At 38.4% G+C, this 24,295-nt stretch overlaps 2 protein-coding genes and 1 long non-coding RNA gene across 3 annotated transcripts; all 3 read left to right on the top strand.

Annotated features, from left to right (window-relative positions):
* Positions 1–1,278: 1,278 nt before the first annotated feature.
* LOC113289986 lies at positions 1,279–2,151 on the top strand. The gene has a single exon (XM_026539792.1). It carries the CDS (start codon positions 1,279–1,281, stop codon positions 2,149–2,151), a length of 873 nt encoding a protein of 290 aa, XP_026395577.1.
* Positions 2,152–2,596: 445 nt separating this feature from the next.
* On the top strand, positions 2,597–7,116 carry LOC113278493 (LRR receptor-like serine/threonine-protein kinase GSO1). Its single transcript, XM_026527317.1, has 2 exons — positions 2,597–6,516; positions 6,637–7,116. The coding sequence occupies exons 1-2, from the start codon at positions 3,057–3,059 to the stop codon at positions 6,999–7,001; spliced, it is 3,825 nt and encodes a 1,274-aa protein (XP_026383102.1). The 5' UTR covers positions 2,597–3,056; the 3' UTR covers positions 7,002–7,116.
* Positions 7,117–18,294: 11,178 nt separating this feature from the next.
* LOC113278486 lies at positions 18,295–21,150 on the top strand. The gene is made up of 6 exons (XR_003325545.1): positions 18,295–18,544; positions 18,806–18,875; positions 18,986–19,129; positions 19,932–20,155; positions 20,294–20,391; positions 20,523–21,150. It is a non-coding gene; the product is annotated as an uncharacterized LOC113278486 (long non-coding RNA).
* Positions 21,151–24,295: the final 3,145 nt, after the last annotated feature.

Raw genomic sequence — 24,295 nt, 5'->3', positions numbered from 1 at the left:
TTCTTCGCGTTCTTCTTCATTTGCAGCAACAATTTCTTTATTTCTTGCTAAAATCCCAATCTTTGGATCGATACCCCGAGCAACGTTTTTGGTTCTAGGTCCGTGGGTTTCATTTCCCTTATCCATTGTTTTATAAACGAATTGACGATGTTTTGATTTTACGATTCGCGGCGATGTTTCGGTTGAACACAAGAACGAGGGAAAGTTTTTTTTTCTTCCACAATCGGAAGATAATATGAAACTGGAAGAAGAAGAGTTGAAATGAGTAGAATTTTTTTTTGATTTGATTTTTATACAGTTTTACCAGAAGGGCATTTATGTAACTTCAATATCATATAGGGTACCCCTTAACTAGAGTCTTTGGCTGGGTATAAATTGATGGCCCCTAAATACTTTTGAGTGGACCCTAAAAACGCGAGTCTTTTAAACATCTAGGTGAGTCTTGTGAAAATAGTTTTGCTACTTGGAAAGGTAAATACGTGAATCAACCTGGTAAACTGTCCTCATTAAGTCTACACTAGGAACTCTTGCTTCACATCATCTTTCTGTTTTCCCAATGCCAAAAAAGTTGACTGATAAGTTTGACACTATCCAGAGGAGGTTCTGGTGGAATAAAAAAGGCCCTGATAAAGGTGGTTACTTCATAAATTGGGATGCCATCTCTAAACCTATTGATCTAGGTGGCCTGAATATTAGGAAAACTGAGCATCTTAATACTGCTCTTCTAGCTAAGTTGGTTTGGAGATTGCTTAGTGAGCCTGATGCTTTATGGGTTCAGATTTTATATCATAAGCGTTTCTATAATTCTAATCCTCTACATGCTACTAACAATGAGTCTTGGATATGGAAAGGCATTTGCAGAGCCTATAACTGATTAGGAAACATTACTGTTGGGAAGTTGGGGATGGAGCTTCAATTGAGATTTGGAAGGATAAGTGGATTCCTAGTAGAAACACCTATCTCAATGCAAATTTTTCTTCTAGTGACATGAAATCAGTAAGTCAGCTCATACATCAAGAAACAAGACAGTGGAATATTGACATTCTAAATTGTCTCTTTGATAGAGATACAGTTAGTGACTTATGTAAGATTAAAATACCTCAAAATGATAAGGATGTTCTTAGGTGGAAACTAACTCATAATGACAAATGTAATGTCAAATCAACTTATAAATGTATTATTCAGGATATCCATGGTAGTGAGAGTGACAGTTTTCCTTGGAGATCTCTGTGGAGGCTCAATCTGCCACAGAAAATAAAACACTTTATGTGAAAGTGTATGCATGACTGTGTTTCTGTTAGAAGCAAGGTTTCTAGTTATGTATCTGCTATTCCTAGTGATTGTCCTTTCTGTCATAGGGATACTGAAACTCTAAGTCATCTTTTCATTGATTATGAGATTACCAAAAGATTGTGGTTTGCCTTAGACTCTAATATTGCAGGTAATATTGGTAACATGAATATGCATGAATGGATTACTAGTTGGTTTCAACCTACTGGTAATCATAGTGAGAATCAGGTGAACTTAATCACATTTGTTGGGTTTGCTATTTGGCAAATATGGAATCTCAGATGCAATGTTGTCTTTAACAATGCACATGTTCAAGTAAATAATTTGGTTAGTCAGGTTAACAAGGATGTCAACGAATGGAATACAAATTCCATGAGAGTACTAGCAGGTAGAAATCATGCAGGGCAGGGGAGAACTGTAACTCCATGGAGCTTACCAGAAAATGGTTTTCAGAAATTGAATTTTGATGCTGCTTTTATGAAGGAAAATATGTATATGGGAATTGGACTAATTGCTTTTAATGATGCAGGGAATTGCAGAAGGGCTCAATCAATTCATGGAATAGCGAATGATGAGGAGCAGGCTGAGGCCTTGGCGGCACTTGAAGCAATAAAGTGGGCAAAGGCTGAGGCAGTGCAGAATCTGCATTTGGAGGGTGATTGCCTGAATGTAGTGAATGCCATCAATGGTAGTTTAGAATTTGTCAAGTGGACAACTAATAATGTAATCCAGGATTGCAGGAATTTGTTAGGAAGTTTTACAAATTGGAAATGCACATTTGTGCACAGGGAATCAAATGAAGTAGCTAACAGCTTAGCTAACAGCTTAGCCAAAATACACTGGTCGATTGTATTTTGTTAGGAGCTAAGCTAGGCAAGGATTAAGACCCGGTCAATTAGATGAGGTGTGTACCACCCACCCGCACACCAGTGACTTTGTCTAATTGACACCCAGAACACTGCGCACCAAAGAATTCGTCAATGCGCAAGATGCACTATATAGGCTTAAGCTCTGGTCCTCATCCTAGCTAGTAAAACATGAGAACGGTTGGCAAACAAATGCCCTAGTTTACCTATGCCATTTAATATTTTCTGCTGTCACTGGAAGTTTGTTTTGTACCGGGGAGTTGGAATTTTGATGAGCTCACTTAATCTTCCTTTCTTCTCTCTTTAAAGACTAGAAATTGTGATTTTGACTCTGAAACATTTAGAAAAAAGAATAGCATATCGACAGCTCTCTTTTCTTGTATGTATGTACTTGATTCTTTAATCAAATAAATTTCTTTTCATCTAAACTCCAAAACAGATTCCATAATTAATTTGTCCCTTGCATGTCCCTCGTTCAAGTTTCAACCACTGTGCGTCTTTCCCACAGAGAAAAGAAGAAGCCAAACCAAATCCCCTTATCATCATCATCATCATCATCATCTCTTTGATCATCAACTACTCTCCTAACAACACAGCTATGACCTAACCCTGCTGAACCCTGAATTCTGATCGGTTGGTTGTTCCTCATTAATATCCATTCCAAAGCCTTCCCATATATCGAGCTCATATGCATTGAATAACATGCGAGCATTTCAAGAACAATAATACTCTCACTAGCAGACATTAAATGCATTTGTTCAGAGTTTTGGCGGCACAGAAAAAACGCGTTTTTTTTCTTCTCTCCATACGAGATTACATTCACACAGGAAGAAAACATCATGATGAACAAGCAGTACCGATTCTGAGTTCTTCTTCTTCTTCCCCACTAGGAAAAAAATCATGGTGAAACTGAGTAATTTGATGTGTGTCTTTCTGGTTTTGGTGGTGGGTTTCTCACTAGGAACCGTTTTGGGTGATACCGAGTTAAACTTGTCTTCTTCTTCGACATTGGAAGTACTGTTAGAGGTGAAGAAATCTTTTAGTGAAGACCCTTTGGAAGAGGTGCTGAATGATTGGTCTGAGAGCAACCCAAATTTCTGTTCATGGAGAGGGATTTCATGTGACTCAGTTGATAACTCAGTAAAAGTGGTGAGTTTGAACTTATCCGGTTCATCACTCACTGGTTCAATATCTCCGTCACTTGGTTACTTGATAAATCTTATTCAGTTAGATCTTTCTTCTAATCAGCTCACTGGTTCAATCCCGTCGAACCTCTCTAATCTGGTTTCACTGGAATCTCTACTTCTTTTCTCGAATCAACTCACTGGTCCAATTCCAACTCAACTCAGAACCTTGAAAAACCTTCGTGTCGTTCGTATCGGCGACAACGGATTCACAGGTCCAATCCCAGGTTTCTTTGGTGATTTTCAGAGATTGGAGATCCTTGGTCTAGCATCATGTAGTTTGACGGGTCGTATCCCACCGGAACTCGGTAGACTCAGTCGGCTTCAAAACCTTGTTCTCCAACAAAATCAGCTCGTTGGTCCGATTCCATTGCAACTCGGTAACTGTTCAAACCTCATCGTCTTCACCGCAGCGGTTAATAACCTCACTGGCGCAATCCCTGAAGAAATGGGTTCCCTGCAAAACCTTCAAATTCTTAACCTAGCCAATAATTCTCTCACTGGTGAGTTGCCGGTTCAACTGGGCGGATTGAGTCAACTCGTTTATCTCAATCTCATGGGAAATTTTCTGGAAGGATCAATCCCAACATCCTTGGTGAACTTGGGTAATCTTGAAAACCTTGATTTGTCAGTAAATAAGTTGAGTGGTGGAATTCCTCAAGAATTTGGGAGATTTCAAAAGTTAGTTTATATGGTTATGTCTAATAACAAACTTACAGGTAAAATACCAGAAAACATTTGTTCAAATATATCAACTTTAGAACATTTGATTTTATCCGGTAATTCATTGCAAGGGGAAATTCCGGTGCAAATCGGCGAGTGCATGTCGTTGAAACAACTGGATTTAGCCGATAATCAGTTAAACGGTACGTTGCCGATTCAGTTATTCGAGTTACTTAATCTTACCGATTTGTACCTCAACAACAACACATTGATTGGTACACTTCCTGCATTGATCGGCAACCTCAACAGTGTTGAAACTTTAACTCTGTATCACAACAACTTACACGGCGAAATCCCGAAGGAAATCGGACTACTCGGGAAGCTTCAGTTTTTCTATCTATATGAGAACCAGTTTTCAGGTGAAATCCCACTTGAGATTGGTAACTGTTCGAGTTTGCAAATGCTAGACTTTTTCGGTAATCAGTTCACAGGTAGAATTCCGGTTACAATCGGAAGACTAAAGAGTTTGAAACTACTTCATCTCAGACAGAATGAATTTTCCGGGGAAATTCCGTCTGCGCTGGGTAATTGCAAGGAACTGACTATATTGGATTTGGCAGATAATCATTTCTCTGGTGGAATTCCAAAGACTCTGGGATTTTTGCAAGCAATGGAACAGTTGATGCTTTACAACAACTCACTTGAAGGTAACATTCCTGACGAATTCAGAAGCGTTGCAAATTTAACTAGAGTGAATTTATCTAATAATAGATTGAATGGTAGTATTGATCCTCTGTGCGTTTCGAGTTCTTATCTGTCGTTTGATCTTACAAACAATTTGTTTGGTGAAAAGATTCCTCCACAGTTGGGGAACTCGGCCTCTCTTGAGAGACTGAGATTGGGTAAGAATCATTTTATCGGTGAGATTCCGGCTGCATTAGGAGATATCACTGAACTATCACTTTTAGATCTTTCCAGTAATGCACTCACTGGAATTATACCACCTGAGCTCTCATCATGCAAGAAACTGACTCACATTGATCTCGACAACAACCTTCTTCATGGGTCAGTACCTCCTTGGCTAGGCAGCTTACCTGACTTGGGTGAGATCAAACTCTCTTCAAATAGATTTTCGGGGCCTCTTCCTCTGGAGATTTTCAATTTAAGCAGCAGTCTCTTAGTTCTGTCTCTTGACAACAATTCATTCAGCGGAACTCTTCCACCTGAAATCGGAAATCTTTCATCGCTGAATGTCCTTAATCTCGAGCGGAACCAGTTCCACGGTCAAATACCAGCAAAACTCAGCAAGTTAAGCAAGCTCTATGAACTTCGGCTCTCACGGAACAGGTTTGATGGGGAAATTCCAGCTGAACTAGGACAATTGCAGGACCTGCAGAGTGTTCTGGACCTCAGTTATAATAATCTCACTGGCGGAATCCCACCTTCTATTGGGATACTGTCGAAGCTCGAAGGTCTTGATCTTTCTCATAATGAGCTAGTTGGGAGAATTCCTTCACAGATTGGTGGGATGAGTAGTTTGGGCCGACTTGATCTTTCTTACAACAATCTTCAGGGTGAATTGGATGAAGAGCTTTCTCACTGGCCAGCTGATGTTTTTACTGGGAATTTCAAGCTTTGTGGAAGACCTCTGGTTACCCAATGCGACACTAAAGATACTGAACATGGCCGCTCTCGTCTGAGTACCTCATCGGTAGTAGCCATTACTGCTACCTTGACCTTGGCTGGCGTTGTTGTTCTACTTCTGGTGGGGCTTATACTAGTCTCCAGACGCAAACACCAGTACCTAAGAAGAGCGGATGCTGATGGCAACTATGCATATTCTTCTAGCTCTTCGGTGCAGCGAAGATTACTGTTCCATAATGCTTCGACTGCTCGTGAATTTAGATGGGAAGACATCATGGAAGCTACCCATGATCTTAGTGATGAATACATAATCGGGTCTGGTGGGTCTGGAACGATTTACAAGGCAGAGCTACCAAGTGGGGAAATAGTAGCAGTAAAGAAAATCTTGCGGAAGGATGACCTGTTTATGGATAGAAGTTTTGCAAGGGAAATTCGAACTCTGGGGAGGATAAGGCATAGGCATTTGGTGAAATTGATGGGGTGCTGTAGTACTAGCAAAGGCGGCGGAATGGCGGGTTCTACTCTGTTGATTTATGAGTATATGGAGAACGGAAGTCTATGGGATTGGTTACATCGACAACCTATGACGCAGGAGAGTTCCACCAAGAAAGTTGGGATAAACCTCGACTGGGAGATAAGGTTGAGAATAGCAGTGGGGTTGGCACAAGGTGTGGAGTACCTCCACCATGATTGCGTACCGAAAATCATTCATAGGGATATCAAGTCAAGTAATTTGTTACTCGATTCTGATATGGAAGCACATTTGGGCGATTTCGGTCTCGCCAAAGTAGTGCTTGACGATCAGGATTCTTCGAGCAATACCGAGTCCCAAACCTGGTTTGCTGGATCTTACGGCTACATAGCTCCAGGTACACACCAAGATTGCTACTACTCCGTATTGGTGCTGAATTTTACTCATCTCCCTTTATTCATTGTCTATAACATAACTAGACTGAGCAAAACATGTTCATTTTTTTCTTCTTCTGCAGAGTATGCATATACACTGAAAGCAATGGAGAAGAGCGATGTTTACAGTATGGGAATAGTATTAATGGAACTTGTGACCGGGAGAATGCCAACTGCTGGAACTTTTGGAGTTGATATAGACATGGTGAGATGGGTTGAATCCCATGTTGAAATGTCAGCGCTCACTCGAGATGAGTTGGTAGATCCGGCATTGAAACCGCTATTACCCAAGGAAGAATCTGGAGTTTTTCAACTGCTAGACGTTGCATTGCAGTGTACAAGAACTGTTCCAGCCGAAAGACCCACCGCTCGACAAGTCTGTGATCAGTTGTTCCACATATCTAATACTAGTAAGATGGTGGATTCTGAAAAGAAAACCGTTGTGTAACTAACATTTTGTACTTGAAGAGATTTAATCCTGAATAGAACATATACTGATTGCCAATAACATTTTGTACTTAAGCGGGCTTAGAGCCCGTAAGTTCGTAGTCAAACTAGCTTAATCAGCCCGTAAGGCCGTAATCAACTGAAGCGGGCTTCTTTTAGTCCATCTAAACAGTGAACCCCCTCCCTCTTTCTTATCCCAGCCGCTGCAATAAAAAGCAAAGAGAGTGCAGATATAAACCCTAAGCCTTCAGAGACGCCTCCTTTAGCAAATCAAATCTAAACCCTAAGTTTTTTTAAATCCGAAGCTTTCAGATGCCTCACTTATCAGGCATTCAACATGAGTTGATCTTTGAACTCCGTCATCCAATTCTGTAAGTGTTTCTGAAATCTATATAGTTTGATCTGATTTCAAGCCTAGATTCATCTTTTTTTGGTATTAAAAATGATTGAATTAGAAAATGATGCTGTCCAAATGGATTCAACACCCAAATATCTAGATTGGTATGTTCGTATGTTTGGTTCTTCTGGTAATGGCTACTTAGGGTTTTCTGATAATAGTTGTGATATGGGGTTTAATTAGTTGTTGGAACCCTTCCACTAAAGAATACAAAAAACTTACAAATCATCTCAATAGGCTCTTGGGTAGAACCCTGATTTTGGGCATACCAAAATCTTCTTAGGCATACAAAGCACTAGTCCTAACTTGGGTGATCTTATAAGGGGTATCCTATGGGGTGGTTCAATTACCTATATGCCCTTAAATCCTTTAAATTACTACTAATTTATCCCTAACCCTAATACAAAACCTATAATCAACTACACCTAAAATCAGTTTCATTCACCTTATTCTTCTTCCTCTCCACTGCCGAACTCATTCACCCTTCCCTTTCTTTTTTTTCATCGCGAAATTTTAATCGTCGATTCGTGAAAATTTAGTCGACGATTAAACTCATCTATATAATGGGTCGTCGTAAGCCAGTATCTCGTTCAAATCGATCGACTCAACAACCCATTGAAGAAGAAGAAGATTTAGAGAGTGAAGAACAAACTCAAAATCAACCACAAAATCAACCGGAAGAAGAGATTGAAGAAGAACCAACTCCGGAAATGAGAATAAGAAGGTTAGTTCTACAAACCCATCTCATATTTGATGTTTTAGATTGGTTTGGTCGATTTAATTCGTCAAAATCATGTTTCTGCGGCGGTTACAGGGTATGGTTCGGCGCAAAACAAATCTTATATGTGCGCCGAGCTGTTCTTGAAACTGAACCCTGAAAGTGCATATGAACGGCTCGACGTATATCTTAAATACGTTTTGAGCCGAACTTAGTGACACAGAGACTTATATTTAGGATCGGCTTATTCGATGGTGTTAGTTTTGTGCCGAATATGTTTTGTGAATTTCAGAAATTTTGCATGTGCGTAGGATCGGCTTTTATGGTAGTATTAGTTTTGTGCCGAATAATTGTTGTTTGAATTTCAAAATTTTTGCATGTGCTTAGGATCGGCTTGTATGGTTGTATTAGTTTTGCGCCGAATAAAGGTTTCAATTCATAAGTTTAGATTCGGCTTATTCGATAGTATTAGGGTTGCGTCGAATATCATTGTTAAAATTTCATAAATTTTACAAGTGTATAGGATCGGCTTATTTATATGATATCATGTTGCGCCGAATACATATTTGAGTTCATAATCATAGACTCGGCTTATCGACGGTATCGGTTGTGAGCCGAATATATAGGATCGGCTTATAATTGTTTTGTGGTATGAGCCGATCCACTCTCTGTGTAAGATAATAAAAATTTCAAGACATGATTCGGCTCATATGTGTTATTTCGGGTAAGCCGAGCCTTCTTATTTTCTTACAAGTTTTTGGCTTTCCAAATCTCTTTGTTGTTCGAATTAGTCTTATAACTTTCATACTTGTGTCAGGACCAATGCAGCTACAAAGAGGAAGAAGATGGAGGTAACACCTTCTACTTCTAAAACTCCCGATCCTAGAGGAGGAGGTAAGAAAAAATTGGGAGCGGGAGGTAGAGGAGGAATTTTAGAAGAAGAAGTTGAACAAGTAAGAAAGACAAGAAGAAGGAATAGCTGAAGATGAAGAAGTTGATGATAATCAAGAAGTTCATCAAGAAACACAACCCCAAGGAAAACCCAAGAAAGACAAGAAAGGTAAGAAGGTGGCAGAACCCGAGAAAGAGAAGGACGATGATGATCGACGGATCACTGGTTTACACATTCCTGATGAATATGACGTAATTACACCTCGATCATATGGTTTTCCTCATGGTCTTCCGGAAGATGGAGGAAATATGTTGATTGGTTATGCCGATTCTTGGGCGAAGAAAATTTATGAGACTCCTGATCACAACCGTGCAGTCTGAGTATTGAGACACCAGAGGGCAGCGGAATGGAGTCTTGATGAAGAGGTTCCTGAGGTGATTGGTTACGTACAACGCAGTGCTTTATGGCCTATCATCAATTATGGACATAAGGAATATGATAGTGTGTCGGCCTCTGCATTTACCGAGCGCTTTTGTCCAGAAACTTACACATTTCAATTACCTTTTGGAGAGATGGCAATCACTCCTGATGAGGCTAGTAAGATTACAGGCCTTAAAGCAAGGGGTGTAAGTGTGGATGCTGGTTTTTATGACATGAGTTGGGATGAGCTATACAATTTGTACCTGGAATGCCTTGGTTGGGGTTCACAGAAAACTGAGTTGGAGTTTTGTCGATCAGTTAAATATGTCGATACCATTTGCATACCAGGTGGCAGAAATAAGAAGAATAAGAAGATCAAGTTGACTAACTTGAATAAGGAGTTTGAGAACACAAAGGAAAGAGTCACACAAGGTTTGTTGATAATGGATCCCGTCAAAGTGAAACAAACCGGAACTGCCTACTTGCTTTATACGCTTGGTAGAGACATCTTTCCCGACATTACCGGAAACAAGGTAAATGCTAATTATCTCCAATTGGTAAAGAATCTTGAAACTTGTAACAAGTTTGCTTGGGGAACGGCTACGCTCGCTTACCTGCTGGACCAACTTGCCACCGCGTCTAGGTTGACAAGTACAAACATCGGAGGGAACTTCACTTTGCTCCAGGTAACTTTTGGGAGTTCAGAGTATGGTTCGGCTTATAACCATAAAATATTTTAAGCCGAAGTTTTTACTTACTTGGTTCGGCTTATAATACTTGATCCATATAAGCCGAACAGTTCTCTGAGTTTGCAAACTTTATTCTTACTTTGATGTTTCCAAGTAAAACTTGTTTCTATCAATTCAATTTCTTTGATTTTTTAATGTGGTTCTTTGGATGTAAGTGTGGATATATGACCATTTCCCAATTTTGAACTTGGCCAAAGTATTTGAGAAAGATGTCGATTATGTTGATACAGAGCCAACTGCAGCACGGTACGCGTACAAGGACTCCAAGAAAAGGAACAAAAAGAAGTTGGTGGAAAGTTTGAGAGAGACGTTAGACCGTCTTGGTGTTGATGATGTCACTTTTCAACCATATGAGAAGGAAGATGAAGAAGATGAATTTGTTGAAGATGAGGATATGCCGGTAGGTATGTACCATGGGCCATTGTGGTATCCCGGTGGTTATTTTATATCGATCCTAGGCGAGTACTCCGTCAATTAGGATGCGTCCAAAAGGTTCCTTTGTTTGACGAGAAATTCAGGTTGTTACCAAAGAGTGGTAAGGGAACTAAAAGCACCACTTCATCTTGGGAACCAAAGTATGATCCTGATCCCACCGTTGATTTTTGGAATAATTTAGACAATCACACATTAGATGCGTCCAAGTTAACACCTTTACTTGATGATCCATGTGAAGAGGATCCGGGCTATATGGATTGGTATAACCAAATTTCTCATCCCTTCATTACCAATAAGAAAAGGCAAAAGATAGCTGATAAGGGGAAGGCGAAGCCAATCAAGATCACCAACAAGTCTACTTCCGAAGATGTAGTCAAGGCTTTCAAGATTATGGTAAGAATGACTTCACTTTATACTATTTTCATATGTTAGTTATGGTAAAAATGTCTTCAACCTCATGGTTATAAGTTGTTGACAAATGAAAAAATAGGTTGCCGCGGGTAGGGAGATGTTGAAAAAAATGAAGGCCAAACTTGGTTGCAAAACACCAATGACCGTGGAAGAACAAAAATACCTCATCAACAAGTGGGATGCAATCATCAACAAAGGACAAGGACCCGAGGAACCCGAACAAAGGCCTACCACTAAGAGGTCTCGAAAAGTTGGTGAAGGTACAAGCCAAGGTGGTGCTACCGTCCAACCCGGTAATGATGCGTCGGAAGATGAAGACCAAGGTGGAAGAAGAGGTGGTCGTGCAACTAAGAAGAGGGGTCGTGGTTAAATGCCCTTTTATGGTACACTTTTCTTAAGTTTTAAGTACACTTTTATGGTGTTGCAAACACCTTTGCTTTTAGGTGCTGAACTTTGTTTTTAATGGTGCTGGGATTGGGTTATGGACACCTTCAATTTCATGTTTTAATGAATAGCTTAACAGTTATGCGCCGAATTTATAGAGTTCGGCTTATCCTCTAATGTTAGTTACGCGCCGAATCATTTGTCCTTCAGGTTCGGCTTTTTCTATAATTTGAGTTATAAGCCGAGCCTTAAAAATCATTATTGGTGTAACCCAATATTGGTGTTCCTCAAGCACGATCAGGTTGATGTTTCTCAATTTCATGTTTTAGTGATCCTTGGTATCCTCGTGAATTATGTCTACTGGATCAGGTTGATTTTCCATGGGTCCAAGCACGATCTAGAAAGAATATCACAAGGTTAAACACTATAAAGGGAATATAATAACAAGGTTCGGCGCATTCGATAATCACATTATGTGCCGAACTATAAACATTTACAGGTTTCGGCTTATACGATATCCTCAATATGTGCCGAACCACGAACAATATTTTAACCCAAAAATTAACAAATTCATGTTCGGCTCAGACGATAATCATATTATGTGCCGAACCTTGAACATAAGAGGTTTCGGCTGATACGATATTCTCCATATGTGCCGAACCAGTAACAATATTTCAACCCAGAAATTAAAAAATTATGTTCGGCACATACGATTTTGGATATGTAAGCCGAATTAGTAATGATTCTGTTCCGGGCTATTCAGGATGTTGTTCGGCTTACTATGAAACTTTCATATAAGCCGAACTAGTGTCTAGCAAAAGGGTTGGAATTGGAAATTATAGGTTCGGCGCATGCAATAAACAGATTCAGTAAGCCGAACCGTTCATCAATTGGTAGATTCGGCTCATAGATGTGAGCCGAACCTCAACCTGTTTCGCCGAACCATGATTCAAAAAACCTAACTTTTGATAATTGAGAGCTATAGAAGTGAGATTAAGTATAAGATATAAGTGTACCTGTGTATTAGAAGCATTGGGTTCCTCATCAATGTCTTCATCATCAGGATTTGGCTCATAAAAATCATCATCTTGAGTTTGTGTTTGAGTTTGAGCTTGAGTTTGAGTGGGTGTAAAATCATTCTCATAATCTAAGAAATCAGCCATTTCTGGATCATTGTTGTAGTTGATATGTATTTTCCTAGGTTTTTTAGATGAATGATGACCCTCCTCATCCTCCATTGAATCAAGAATTAGAATTTTCTCACTTTCTCCTTCTCTTTCTCTCCTTCTTAACCAAACCAAAACTTTGATTTTTTTTCCACAAATTTTTCATCTAAACAACTCTTATAATTCTGAAAATTATTTTAATCACTAAACAAAATATTTAATCACTAATCAAGATTATTAACACTAATACGTAAAGGGCAGATTTGCCATCAAAAAAAATTTGGGTTAAGGGGTTATCTGATTTTGCTATTTCACAACCTTTTTTGTCTTCATTCAGTATGTCTTGGAAGATTTTGGTATGCCCAAAATTATAGTTCCTTGGGTATTTGGACATTGGCTATACATGGAGACCATAATGCATATAAGTTTTTCTGCCGACGTCGGTATCAGTTTGGGGCAATCTTTGTGATTGAGTTTAACATAAACTTTTAGGTAATCATCTTCATGATTGGAGTAAGCATAGTAAAATCCTGTTGGCATTTGATGTTGCACCGCGAAGTTCTGCACAATCATGGTCCCTAGTTCCATAAATGGTCAGCGGTGGGATATTGATTATTAAGTATGAAGAGACTCGATGATTTGTGGAATGAAGATCGGGTGCAAGATTTTGTTTCACGTTAAATTTCGTATCAGTTTTTAGAATGTACACAGAGATTTATCTTGAGAAGAAAGATAGTTTGGGTTGCAGTATCTAAAGATATCCAAAACCTATGTTGTTGAAGGCGTAGGAATGTTAATCTGGCTGCCTCGCCAATAATGCGCCCAAGGTGCCTAATGCGTAGTAGATGAGTGTATTCAGTGCTTGTTTGCTGCATCGTTCATGGCATTGATATCATCTAGGCGTTCATTCCACAAACTGTAGTCTTCACACACTCTATATACTTTTCCCTGATCGCCTAGTGCGTGTGTGTTTGCAGCATCGATCATGGCATTAATATCACCAGGGCATTCACTCGACAAACTGTAGTCTTCACACACTCTATATACTTTTCCCTGGTCGCCTAGTGCGTCTGTGTTTGCAGCATCGATCATGGCATTAATATCATCAGGGCATTCATTCGACAAACTGTAGTCTTCACACTCTCGATATACTTTCCCCTGGTCGCCCTTGTGCGGGTGTGTTTGCAGCATCGATCATGGCATTAATATCATCAGGGCATTCGTTCGACAAACTGTAGTCTTCACACTCTCTATATACTTTCCCTTGGTCGCCCTTGTGCGGGTGTGTTTGCAGCATCGATCATGGCATTGATATCAGCAGGGCATTCATTCGACAAACTATAGTCTTCACACTCTCTATATACTTTTCCCTGGTTGCCTAGTGCGTGAAATGCTTGAGAATTAGAATTCTACTGTAGCATTCTGATCTAGGTAGTGAAAACAACTTGTTTTTTCAAGGTAGAAGAAGAAATAAGTTGTTCTCATTAATAGATAAGAATGCGTGTGTGGGATAATGGAAGCTGGTACGAAAAATGAAGTTGACTGTTTTGATTTGGAAGAAGCTTGGATGCTGGTTCAGCAAAGGGTCCAGCAAAGAAGTACAAAGTTGACACCTAGATGTACATGAGGTTGCCTAAAAGTCATGAAAGAATGTCAAATTGAGCTCCCATCAATATTGGTTGAACTGTTGGCACCACAAAATCTCTGAAAGCTGCAACACGAAGATGGTTCCAGGTATGCTGGTTTCTCCTTTTAGTTTCATTGTCATGATAGATAATAGTCTTGTTGTGTTACGTATTTGTGGTAAGATCTCATTTATCCAACCCGTAAATTTTTGATTGTCTGATTTTACTTTTTCCATATTTCTCTAGTGCATTTTGTCATTAGTCATTTTAAAACTACTTTTTAAGGAGACTTCATTGTTTTTAGCAGGAGTATCATCCAAACAGGTTTTGTAATTCGTATCACATCCTTATCTCCTTGTTTCAATTCCATTTTAAAGCATGAATATCTTCTTCGCCACCACCTTACCTACAAACTTGCTATAAAGAATATAACAAATGATGCATTCCCTCTTAATGAATATATGCAAGAGACATTTTTTATTCATTCCCTCTCCTAGTTCTTATGATTGGGTCTGCTATACTTATTGATGATATGATGGGCCATTGTGCATTACAACATTTCAACTGTTCTTTTTCTTTCTTCTTATTTGTGGCATTTATATTTCTCTTTCTTGAAGTCAGCCAATATTGGAGTATTTCTATACATGAAATGCGTCTATTAATTCTTGAAGTCTTGGCACTTATGTTTCAAAGGTAGCTTTGATGGGTCTATTAATTTGTGGTTCACATATACTAGGTTGAGCTGTACATAATCTTGTCATTCTGTTTTCTCAGAACGAAATACTCGGAGGTCTGGGTTCTAAAGACCCTGAACAGCAGCATGTACACGTGCATATCACCCACACATTGCTAATTCAGCAACAGAATCATGCTTCACTAGGTCGCTTCCATTTGGATCATGGAAACTTAGTAAGTAGAAAGAAGTGTCTAAATGAGAGCCTAGATTTACTGTCCATTCTGTGTTCTAAATACTTAGATATGAGTACGTGAACATTCACTTGATGAACTTCCTTAACAAGACTCAATCCTTCAGCAAAAATGGAAGGCATGAGCAAAACTGTTCCTTTTTATTGTACAGGAGTTCTCTTGTTATCTTAAACCACTAGGCCTTTAATGTCTGTTTTATGTTATTCTTTTTCTGAAGGTGCTTTTGCTTCACTTGTACAATATAGGTCATATTGGTCTGATGAATAAGTTGAATCCACGATTGAGATTGGTGGAAATTCTTCTGCTAATTCAACCTACGACGCTTTTATACCGATATGAATATTTTCACGCTTTCGTTGGATCTGCTTTTGCTTTCTCCATCTTCGGCAGTCAAAAACAGTGTGCTTTCAGTGGCAGCGAAGTAAGTTGATGAATTTGATGCGGTATTTTTTGTTGGTGTGGTTGTTCTGGTGGCAGTGGACAAAGAGATGTAAAAAGGGTGTGGCTGGAACTATGGGATAACTGGTAATTCACCTACAAAATTGCCTGAAAGTGCTTCTACTACTCATTTCATGGTGGGTTGCAGTTGTGGGGGGAATTTAGTGAGCATAACATACCAAGATGCACAAGCCTCTCAATATCAGAACCCCTGTAAGATCCTGTTGGTGAATTGCTTATTAGGCCTTGTCAGTCTGTTCCCATGTTCTGATAGAATTACAGTTGTTCGCTGTTTTTAGGCATACCTAAATCTTTCTAGGCATACAAAACAATATTTCCATCTTGGGTGACTTTAGAAGGGATATCCTACGGGTAGTTCAATTACCCATATACCCTTAATACAAAAATCTAAAATCATTTTTCTAAAAAATCAAAATCAGTTTTCAAAAAAATCAAAATCTAAAATTAGTTTTCTATCCACTTTTGTTGTTTTTCATCGATTAAATGACGGTTACGGTGTTAGGTTCGGTTCAAAATTGAGTTGTGTTTTTAGCCGAACTGTTCTTTACAAAAGCTTCCTTTAAGAGTATATGAACAGATCGGCATGAAATTTCAAGCCGAACCTAGTCACGGATACAGATGCATATGGGTTCGGCGTATTCGATAATCATAATATAAGCCTAAGGGCAACTGCAGTGGTGCGAGTATAACCAAAGATCAAAGAGGAAAAAAGACCAAAATTTGGGTTTAGTCTGGTGTATGACGCTACGGGTGGAAGACTAAATTTGGTCGAGCGTGCAATATACGTCCGCCTGGTGCGGGGAGTGCAATATCCGTTCGCCTGGTGCAGGGGAGATTCGAAAAAAAAGAAAAAATGGGGCGGAGGTATTAAGCCCGCCCCATTATTAAGTGAATTGAGAAAAGAGTGGGGCGGAGGTATAAACCACGCCCCACATTAAAGAAAAAAAAAGACCAGGCATGCACTATACGTTCGCCTGGTGTGGGACATGGACTATACGTTTACCTGGTGGTGGGGCGTGGACTATACGACCACTCGATTATATTTGGGTTTAGTCTTGGTCCCAGACCAAATATAGTCTGGGATTTAGTCGATGGTCAGGATTTAGTCGGTAGTACGTCCCACTACATCTCGTTAATTTACCAAATATTTGGGTTTAGTCACCCACTGTGGTTGCTCTAACCTCACATAATTTTTCTTCCAGATCACACAGGATTAGGTTCGGTTCATTATGACATTTTTAAACAAGCCGAACTAGCTGGTTCGGCTCATAATAATAACACTTTCAGCTTGCCGAACTGTTCATTAGTTGTCAATATCCAGGTTGGTTCGGCTGATATATTAAGCCAAACATATTCCAGACTCGCCAAACCTTAGTGAAAAAACACAAACTCTTTATGATTTTAAGCTACAAAAGTGAGATTAAACATAAGATAGAAGTGTACCCTCCTCATCCATTGAATCAAATACAAGCTTTTTTCTCATTTTCCCCTTCTTCTTCTTCCCTCATCATCCATTGACAAAAACTTTTTTTTAAATGATCAGGTTCGGCTATTGTGTAGAAAAAAAATTCATCGTCGTGATTAATCGTCGATTCACGAAAATAAGTAAGTTCCATAGGATAAGAAAGCAAGTCCTACAAACCCAATCTCTTATTTAATGTTTTTAATCGATTCAATAGGGTTAATTCCATAAAACTTAAGGTTTTAGACGGTTTCAGATCAAGGTTCGGCACATAATTTAGATGCGTTTTGAGCCGAACCTAGGTTCGACGCATAATTAGGTGCGTTTTGAGCCGAATCTAGGTTCGGCGCATAATGTTGTTGTTATTTAAGCCGAATTGTTCTTCAAATTTTCAGCCTGAAAGTGTATATGAACAGTTCGGCTTGTTGTAAAATATTGAATTTAAGCCGAACCATGCTCTGTTAGTCTGCAAAATAAACTAGGTGTAGGTTCGGCTCACATTGTGTTTTACGGGTTAGCCGAACCCTTAACTTAATGTGTTCGGCTTGTTATCAATTTCCATTATAAGCCGAACTAGGGTCTAAAAAGTGGGTTCGGCTCATATTATGTTTTACGGGTTAGCCGAACTGTTCATTAGTTTTCAATAACCAGGTGGGTTCAGCTGATAAATTAAGCGGAACATATTCCAGACTCGCCGAATCTTAGTGAAAAACACAAACCTTTTATGATTTTAAACTACAAAAATGAGACTAATCCAGATTATTATGAAAATTATCTTAATCACTAAACAAAAATTTTAATCACTAATCCAGATTATTAACACTAATACATAAAGGACAGATTTGTCATTATAAAAAAATTTGGTTAAGGGGCTTGCTGATTTTATTATTTGACATCCCTTTTTGTCTTCACTTGGTATGCCCAGAAAGTTTTTGGTATGCCTAAAAACAGTCTTCTTGCGGTATACAGTACAAGTTGATAAAAGAAATCAGTCACTCTGAACTTACAGTATTCATTGAGATCTCAACTAACTGCAAATTTTAACAGACAGTTTTTGATTTCCATTCAATTTGGCGACAAAAATTCTACCTCAGCAACTCCTGTATCACACTTCTTCATATCCACCACCTCTCTTAAAAAAACCTACCCTGCCCTTATCCACGGGCTACTTATAAATATTATAACAACAGCATGGGCGGAGGTTACCACACAATTTCCTAACCCTACATATAAAAAGAAAGAGATTGAGAGAGAGAAGATGAGACGATTCGATCTAGTCTCTTTTCCCTCTTCCATCTTACAAGATCAAAGATCTGAGTGAGTATATGGAAGGTGTTAGAAGAAAAGGTAGTAAAGAGTCTGGGTTGTTTCTTAAGACTCGGAAAAGGAAGAAAAAGAAATGATTTATCTACTGATCTTTATAATTTTGGTATATGCGGAGTCGGAAATATTAACAATTTTGGTGCCCTCCGGTGCATCCTGAAATGATATGTGCAGAGGTAAGGGTTTGATTTTAACTGCCATTAAAACTGAGTACTTAGTTTTCTAACAATGCCCCAAGTCCCGTAACCATGATTTGAATTAGCTGCTTTACTAGTTATTTTATGTAGAAAATTACCAAAGTTGTCCACTCAGTTCCTGCCAGTTTTGAAATTTGCTTACACCCCAAGAGACTCTCTCTCCTTTTGTTGTATTGAGCTAGTGGTCAATTAGCTTACCTATAACAATGATGGTGTTAACTGAGGAAACGTTTTATACAGGATCAAGAAAATGGGGAGCAAGGTGCGCACTCGAAGTCTCCATCTACCAACCATGTGATCCTAAAACATGGTAAAACATCAACCATTTCTTTAATTATGTTTGCTTGTTTTGTGTGCCATATGATTTGTTTGTGGAACTTATGCTCTGAATGACAAGTTCATTGTTTTTATCTATTTCAGGATTTCTTCATCTACCATGTCTATCGCCTGTGGAGCATTTACGACAAGAAAGCTATATGGAAAAGACATCACTATACACCCCACAAAGCAAATGAAAAGCGTTTTGCAGATAAAACGTTTTTTTGGACTATGGAAGAGCATCAGGTAAATTCATAACTATGTTATATGTTCTCCTTGTTGTATTCTTCTTTGAATTCGTTTCTAATTAATTCTGATTTGTGTATTCATAATGTACTTCCCCGTACCAATATCAAGAGTATACAAGTCACCAGAAAACCGAAAAAACTTTGTTTTTGTCCTATGTCAATGAACTATCTAGTTCCTGAGAGACATCTTCAGTTGCCATAGGTAAAACTAGGATTAGTATTTAGTTCCTCACTTTGTCCCAGTGGAAACCATTGACTAAAGAACAAAATTTGGACAGAGTTCCTCACTTTGTCTACCTTGTGGAGGAGGTAAAGAAGCCAAGGATTTGGGTCCTAGCAATGACTCTTTTGGGCAGAGGGAAAAGAATCCCCACACCCAAGAAGAAGTTCCAAACATTGGATATATGCGTTGTTTAGCTTGTCTAATCTGTTGTTGAGCAGTTGTTCTCCCATTTGTTTTCTCGTGCAGCTTTGTGTTGGATCGGCTTTTTCACCTTCCCTTGTTGCACTTAGGCATCCCTCAAAAAAAAAACAAACAAACTATGATTAGTATTTAAAAATCTTATAATTGGCCCTTTCCGTCTACTTTTTGTGTGTGTTAAATCGAGTATGAAATTTGCAAACCTTATGAACTTTATGGGTCTAATAATCTGTTACTGTAGAGTATTTTAGGTACTTCTCTTCATGTATCTTTTGTAACGTCTTCTGTTTTTTCTTTAGAATCTTGTATCCTGCTTACTAAACTCACAGCTTCACTTCTGGTCTCGGTGTACATTGATTCTTTGTTGATTTCATTGTAGGTCAACGGCAAAACTGCGTTTAATATAAATGGTTATGGAAAGTGAGAAGAGAAATATTTCAACAGTTCGGTTTAACATAGTTTAAGATTCCTGCCTCGATAGAGAAAAGTGAAATGAAAATTAAAACAGTTCGGTTTCATCCTATTTTCTGAACTGGAAGTCTGATACTACAGAACTTCTTGGAAGTCTTGAAGTGATGTATGAGAACATTCCTGAAGCACAGGGTAAGAATATAAACTTAATTTCTAGAGAAAGTTTTCCTTATTGCACTTCAAATTTTAGGGACGTGTTTGTTCTTATGCCCAAGATTTTATTTTGTTGGCTCCCAAATCTTATTGGTTCTTTGTTTGTGCTATTGACAGAAAGTTCGGTGAACTTATCATCATATCTCAAATTTCGGGAGGATGTGTGTTGTGTTTGGAGCACCATTAACTATTGGAAATTTTATGAACAGCAAGAGGTATTTTTTATTGAGTTTTTGTTAGTCAAGCCTTCTTCTTTTATTCTTCTACAACAGTTTTTCCTGTAAATGCTGCACTGGTAACAGCAATGCAGCAGAACCAAGACTTACTCAGGCTGATGTTTCTGCAGGTTCCGTCGGCTGAAACCAAACATGTGGGGAATTGGGTTCTAATTACATTCCTCCAAGGGTTCAGGTCAATAATGTTGACTATCTGCGTTCTGCATTGTACGACGAGGAAGAGGGGACAAGATCTTTTGAAGCTCATACAAACTACTGCTACAGGCTTTTTCCAATTTGTGCTGCTGAAGCTGACTATATGCGGAATGCTTGAGTTTGAGGAGCAGTTAGAAAGTAATATTGATTGAATCCAAAAGCCCCAAAACCTACCTGCTATGCCAAATTTAGGTGCGTTATCACCAGAAGATAATGACTAGGCCCTTGAACTTTTAAATTACAAGCCTAATGTAGTTGAGGAATCGCAACTGTACATGGATGAATAAGGATGTAGGTTCTGTCTTAGGCTCAGGTTAACTACTGCTACATCTAATCATCTATACCCTTGGTAGTAATAAACAGAAGACGTATGATTGAATGTCTACTGTCCACAGCCTTGTTAATAGAGTGGGCTGTTACAGAGGGTTTTAACAAACACATTTGACAAAACACAGCGACCATTGGATTACATATATCCAACGGTTGCCATCTTTCATGACATGGCAACATTTTTTTTAAAGATTGTGTTTGTTCGGAGTTAAAGGATTAGCCTTCTCAATTCTCATCAAGAAAATAAAAGTCATCAATCGATCAACAATTAACACAATAAGATATCATCAAGTTCAAAATTCTTCTTTATCTCTTTTAATGATCTGACCTTTTTAGTTCTTTGATTGTGTTATTGTTTCCTTCGTATGATAACTATTTTTATTTTGAGCATTTTTTTATTTTTTTTGATGAGAATTGAGAAGGCTAATCCTTTAACACCATTAGTAACCCTTAGATTTATCAAATCCCATTTTTTTTAAGATGGTTACTACGTTACTAGCTAGTAACCCTTAGATTTATCAAATCCCATGGTTACTACGTTTTGTCGGCCGATCCTGACCCTTTATATAGACCGATCTGAATCAGCTCAGTCCAATTTTAAGGAACGATTTTTTGGGGACAATGATTTTTTGTTGGGGAACCATGGTTTTATTTTGGGCAAGAAATTAGAAGTAAATCTAAGTCACCCTTGATCTAAATATTTATATTAATACCTAAATTACCCTTCCGATTAATTTTGGGTGATGATTAGTAAGATGATTAAGTTAAAGATAATTAGTGAGATTAAAAAACCAAATGAGTTTTTTTTTTAAAAAGAAGTAGAATTATTGAGAGAATAAAGTTAGAGAAGATGAAGAAGGAAAACATGAAAAACGACGGATTTTACTAACCACAACCAGAGGAAGGGTATTTGGATACCCAGGTATGTTTCAAACTTAGATAATATTGGTTGAATTGCTCCAAATTTTCAAAAAACTGTAAATTTTTAGAGTAGATTTGGGCTTGTTCGGTTACCTTATGTGAAGAACAGGCTACCAAACTCATCTGAAAGTGTAGTTCGGTTACTTTTTCCAAACACACAGGTTACCGAACTCACTCTTTAATGGAGGTTTTTAGTCGTTCGGTTAACAGACATGTTACCAAACTTTGTTTTAGATTTACAGAGTCATGTTCGGTTGGTTCGCAAACTTTAACGCAACATCATATCTAACCGAATTCCACGTGTATGCAATTAGTGAAGAGTTCGGTTCATCAAGATTTTTTGCGAACAAACCGAACATAGTGGGATAAGTTCGGTTAAATTGAAACTCTACATAGTAGGAAAAATAACACAGTTCAGTTAAATTGATTTTTTTTCTTTTTTTAATATGGGTAGAGTTCGGTTACTAGATAGTTTCAGAAATTTTTGCGAACCAACCGAACAGAGTATGAATAGTTCGGTTAAATCATAACTCAACATAATGGGACACAGTTCGGTTACATTGTTCTTTTTTTTTTGTATTATGGGTACAGTTCGGTTACTTACTAGTTTTAGAAATTTTTGCGAGCCAACCGAACACAATATATTGGTTTTCAATGAGGAGTTCGATTAAAACTATTTTTCCAAAAAAAAAATTAAATTCGTGATAACTGAAGTGTTCTTCGTATTCTTGGTTTCAGAATGTTCGGTTACAAAACTAGTTTTCTAAAAACTATTCCTAACCGAACATGCCACTTTAACTTCCATTTAAACCATATTTTGATGATTTCTACTCAATTTTCCCAATCAAAAAATGAATTAAAAAAATTGATGGGTTTTTCAATCGAATGAGGAACGTCAAGCAAAGAGAGAAGAAGAGAATTTTTTTTTGTTTTAAATTAAGCTATATATATAGAGGTGGTGGTGGTAATCAGAGGTGGTGTTGGTAACCGGTGGTTGGTGGTGGTGATAATCGGAGGTGGTGGTGGTGGTAATCGGCGGTGGTGGTGGAGGAGCTGGTGGTGATAATCGGTGGGTGGTGGTGGTAGTAATTGACGGTGGTGATGGTGGTAATCGACGGTGGTGGTTATATATATAGGTAGTTTTTAGGTTGGTTTTAAATTAAATTAAGTTAAGGATAGGTTAGTCATATCAATGCTTTAGGACACCCCTTATAACTATAGGAAAGGTGGCCTAATAAAACCACGGTCCCCTCAAAGAAACCATGGTTCTAAAAAATCATCCATTTTAAGAGTCAGGTAGGGGTGTGCACAAAAACCGAAACCGCCGATTTCACACGTAACTGTCCGTAAAATTGCGGGTGAAAATCAATCCGCAAGAGCCTATAAACCGGTCACGGTTGAGTTTTCAAATCTGTAAGGTTTAGCGGTTCGGTTGAGGTTGATTTTGTAAATCCGTGGATTCACCCGTACCATAGGGTAGTAAGGTTTCCTTCTTAAGTCATGCTGAAAAATGTTCACACTTTGATCACTTGGTTACTGGTTACATGAAGCTTACAATGGGATTAACTATAATCAATATCTATTGTTGTATAGACTTGAAAAAAATAAGTTGATTTAATTTTAATCAACACACAAACCAAAGACATAGACTGTAAGTTGAACAAAATTACCTCAACAGAGCTAGAACTAAGTTGGATTAGATTAAAGGCGTAATTCCTTGGTGTTAACAAAAATATTTCGCTTACTTACTGCCTACATATATACTATTATGAGAGTTATATATGGGCTTAAGACTGTTGGCTTGAGACCCAACTTCACAGTCTAATGTCTAAACTGTTATGGACAGTCCAATGTCAGGTCGAACACTAGGGTTTAAAACTAGGGTTGTGCGTCTTGTATAAAGTGGAAGTTGAATGAATGAAAGAGGCACGAACTCATTATTGTACGTGTTTGAGATTATACAAAATCTAACATGGCATCAAGAGCCAGAGTTGATTAACAAGAATAAGAGAACCCTAGACCAGTAAACATGGCGGATGATACAGAATCATCTAAAAGAGGAAAAGAGGTAGAAAACAGTATGCAAAAGAAGAAACCAGAATATCATCTGGGATCAAGTGATGGACCAGGGATTGTCATCACACCGATTGTGTTAAAGGGAACAAACTATGATGAATGGGCTAGAGCAGTGAGAAGATCATTAATAGCCAAAAGAAAATTTGGTTTTGTTGATGGAACCGTCAAAGAACCAAAGGAACCCGAGGAGTTGGAGGAGTGGATTGTAGTGCATTCAATGCTGGTTTCTTGGATCAGCAATACATAGGAGACATCTATTAGATCAACGTTGGGGGATTATGATGACGCGAGCTTGTTATGGACGCACTTGAAGAGAAGATTTTATGTTGTAAGTGGAACTCGGATCTGCCAGTTGAAAGCT

The sequence above is a fragment of the Papaver somniferum genome, chromosome 1 (genome assembly GCF_003573695.1).
Source record: "Papaver somniferum cultivar HN1 chromosome 1, ASM357369v1, whole genome shotgun sequence".
Taxonomy (NCBI): domain Eukaryota; kingdom Viridiplantae; phylum Streptophyta; class Magnoliopsida; order Ranunculales; family Papaveraceae; genus Papaver; species Papaver somniferum.
The sequence above is the reverse complement of the archived record's forward strand: the minus strand, read 5'-3'. Positions and strand labels throughout refer to the sequence as shown.

Bases quoted from the DNA above. Each gene is read 5' to 3' on its own strand.
- LOC113289986 (XM_026539792.1), top strand. From the start codon at position 1,279: ATGCATGACTGTGTTTCTGTTAGAAGCAAGGTTTCTAGTTATGTATCT.
- LOC113278493 (XM_026527317.1), top strand. From the start codon at position 3,057: ATGGTGAAACTGAGTAATTTGATGTGTGTCTTTCTGGTTTTGGTGGTG. The intron at 6,517-6,636 runs GTACACACCAAG...CTTCTTCTGCAG, and splicing joins TTACGGCTACATAGCTCCAG to AGTATGCATATACACTGAAA.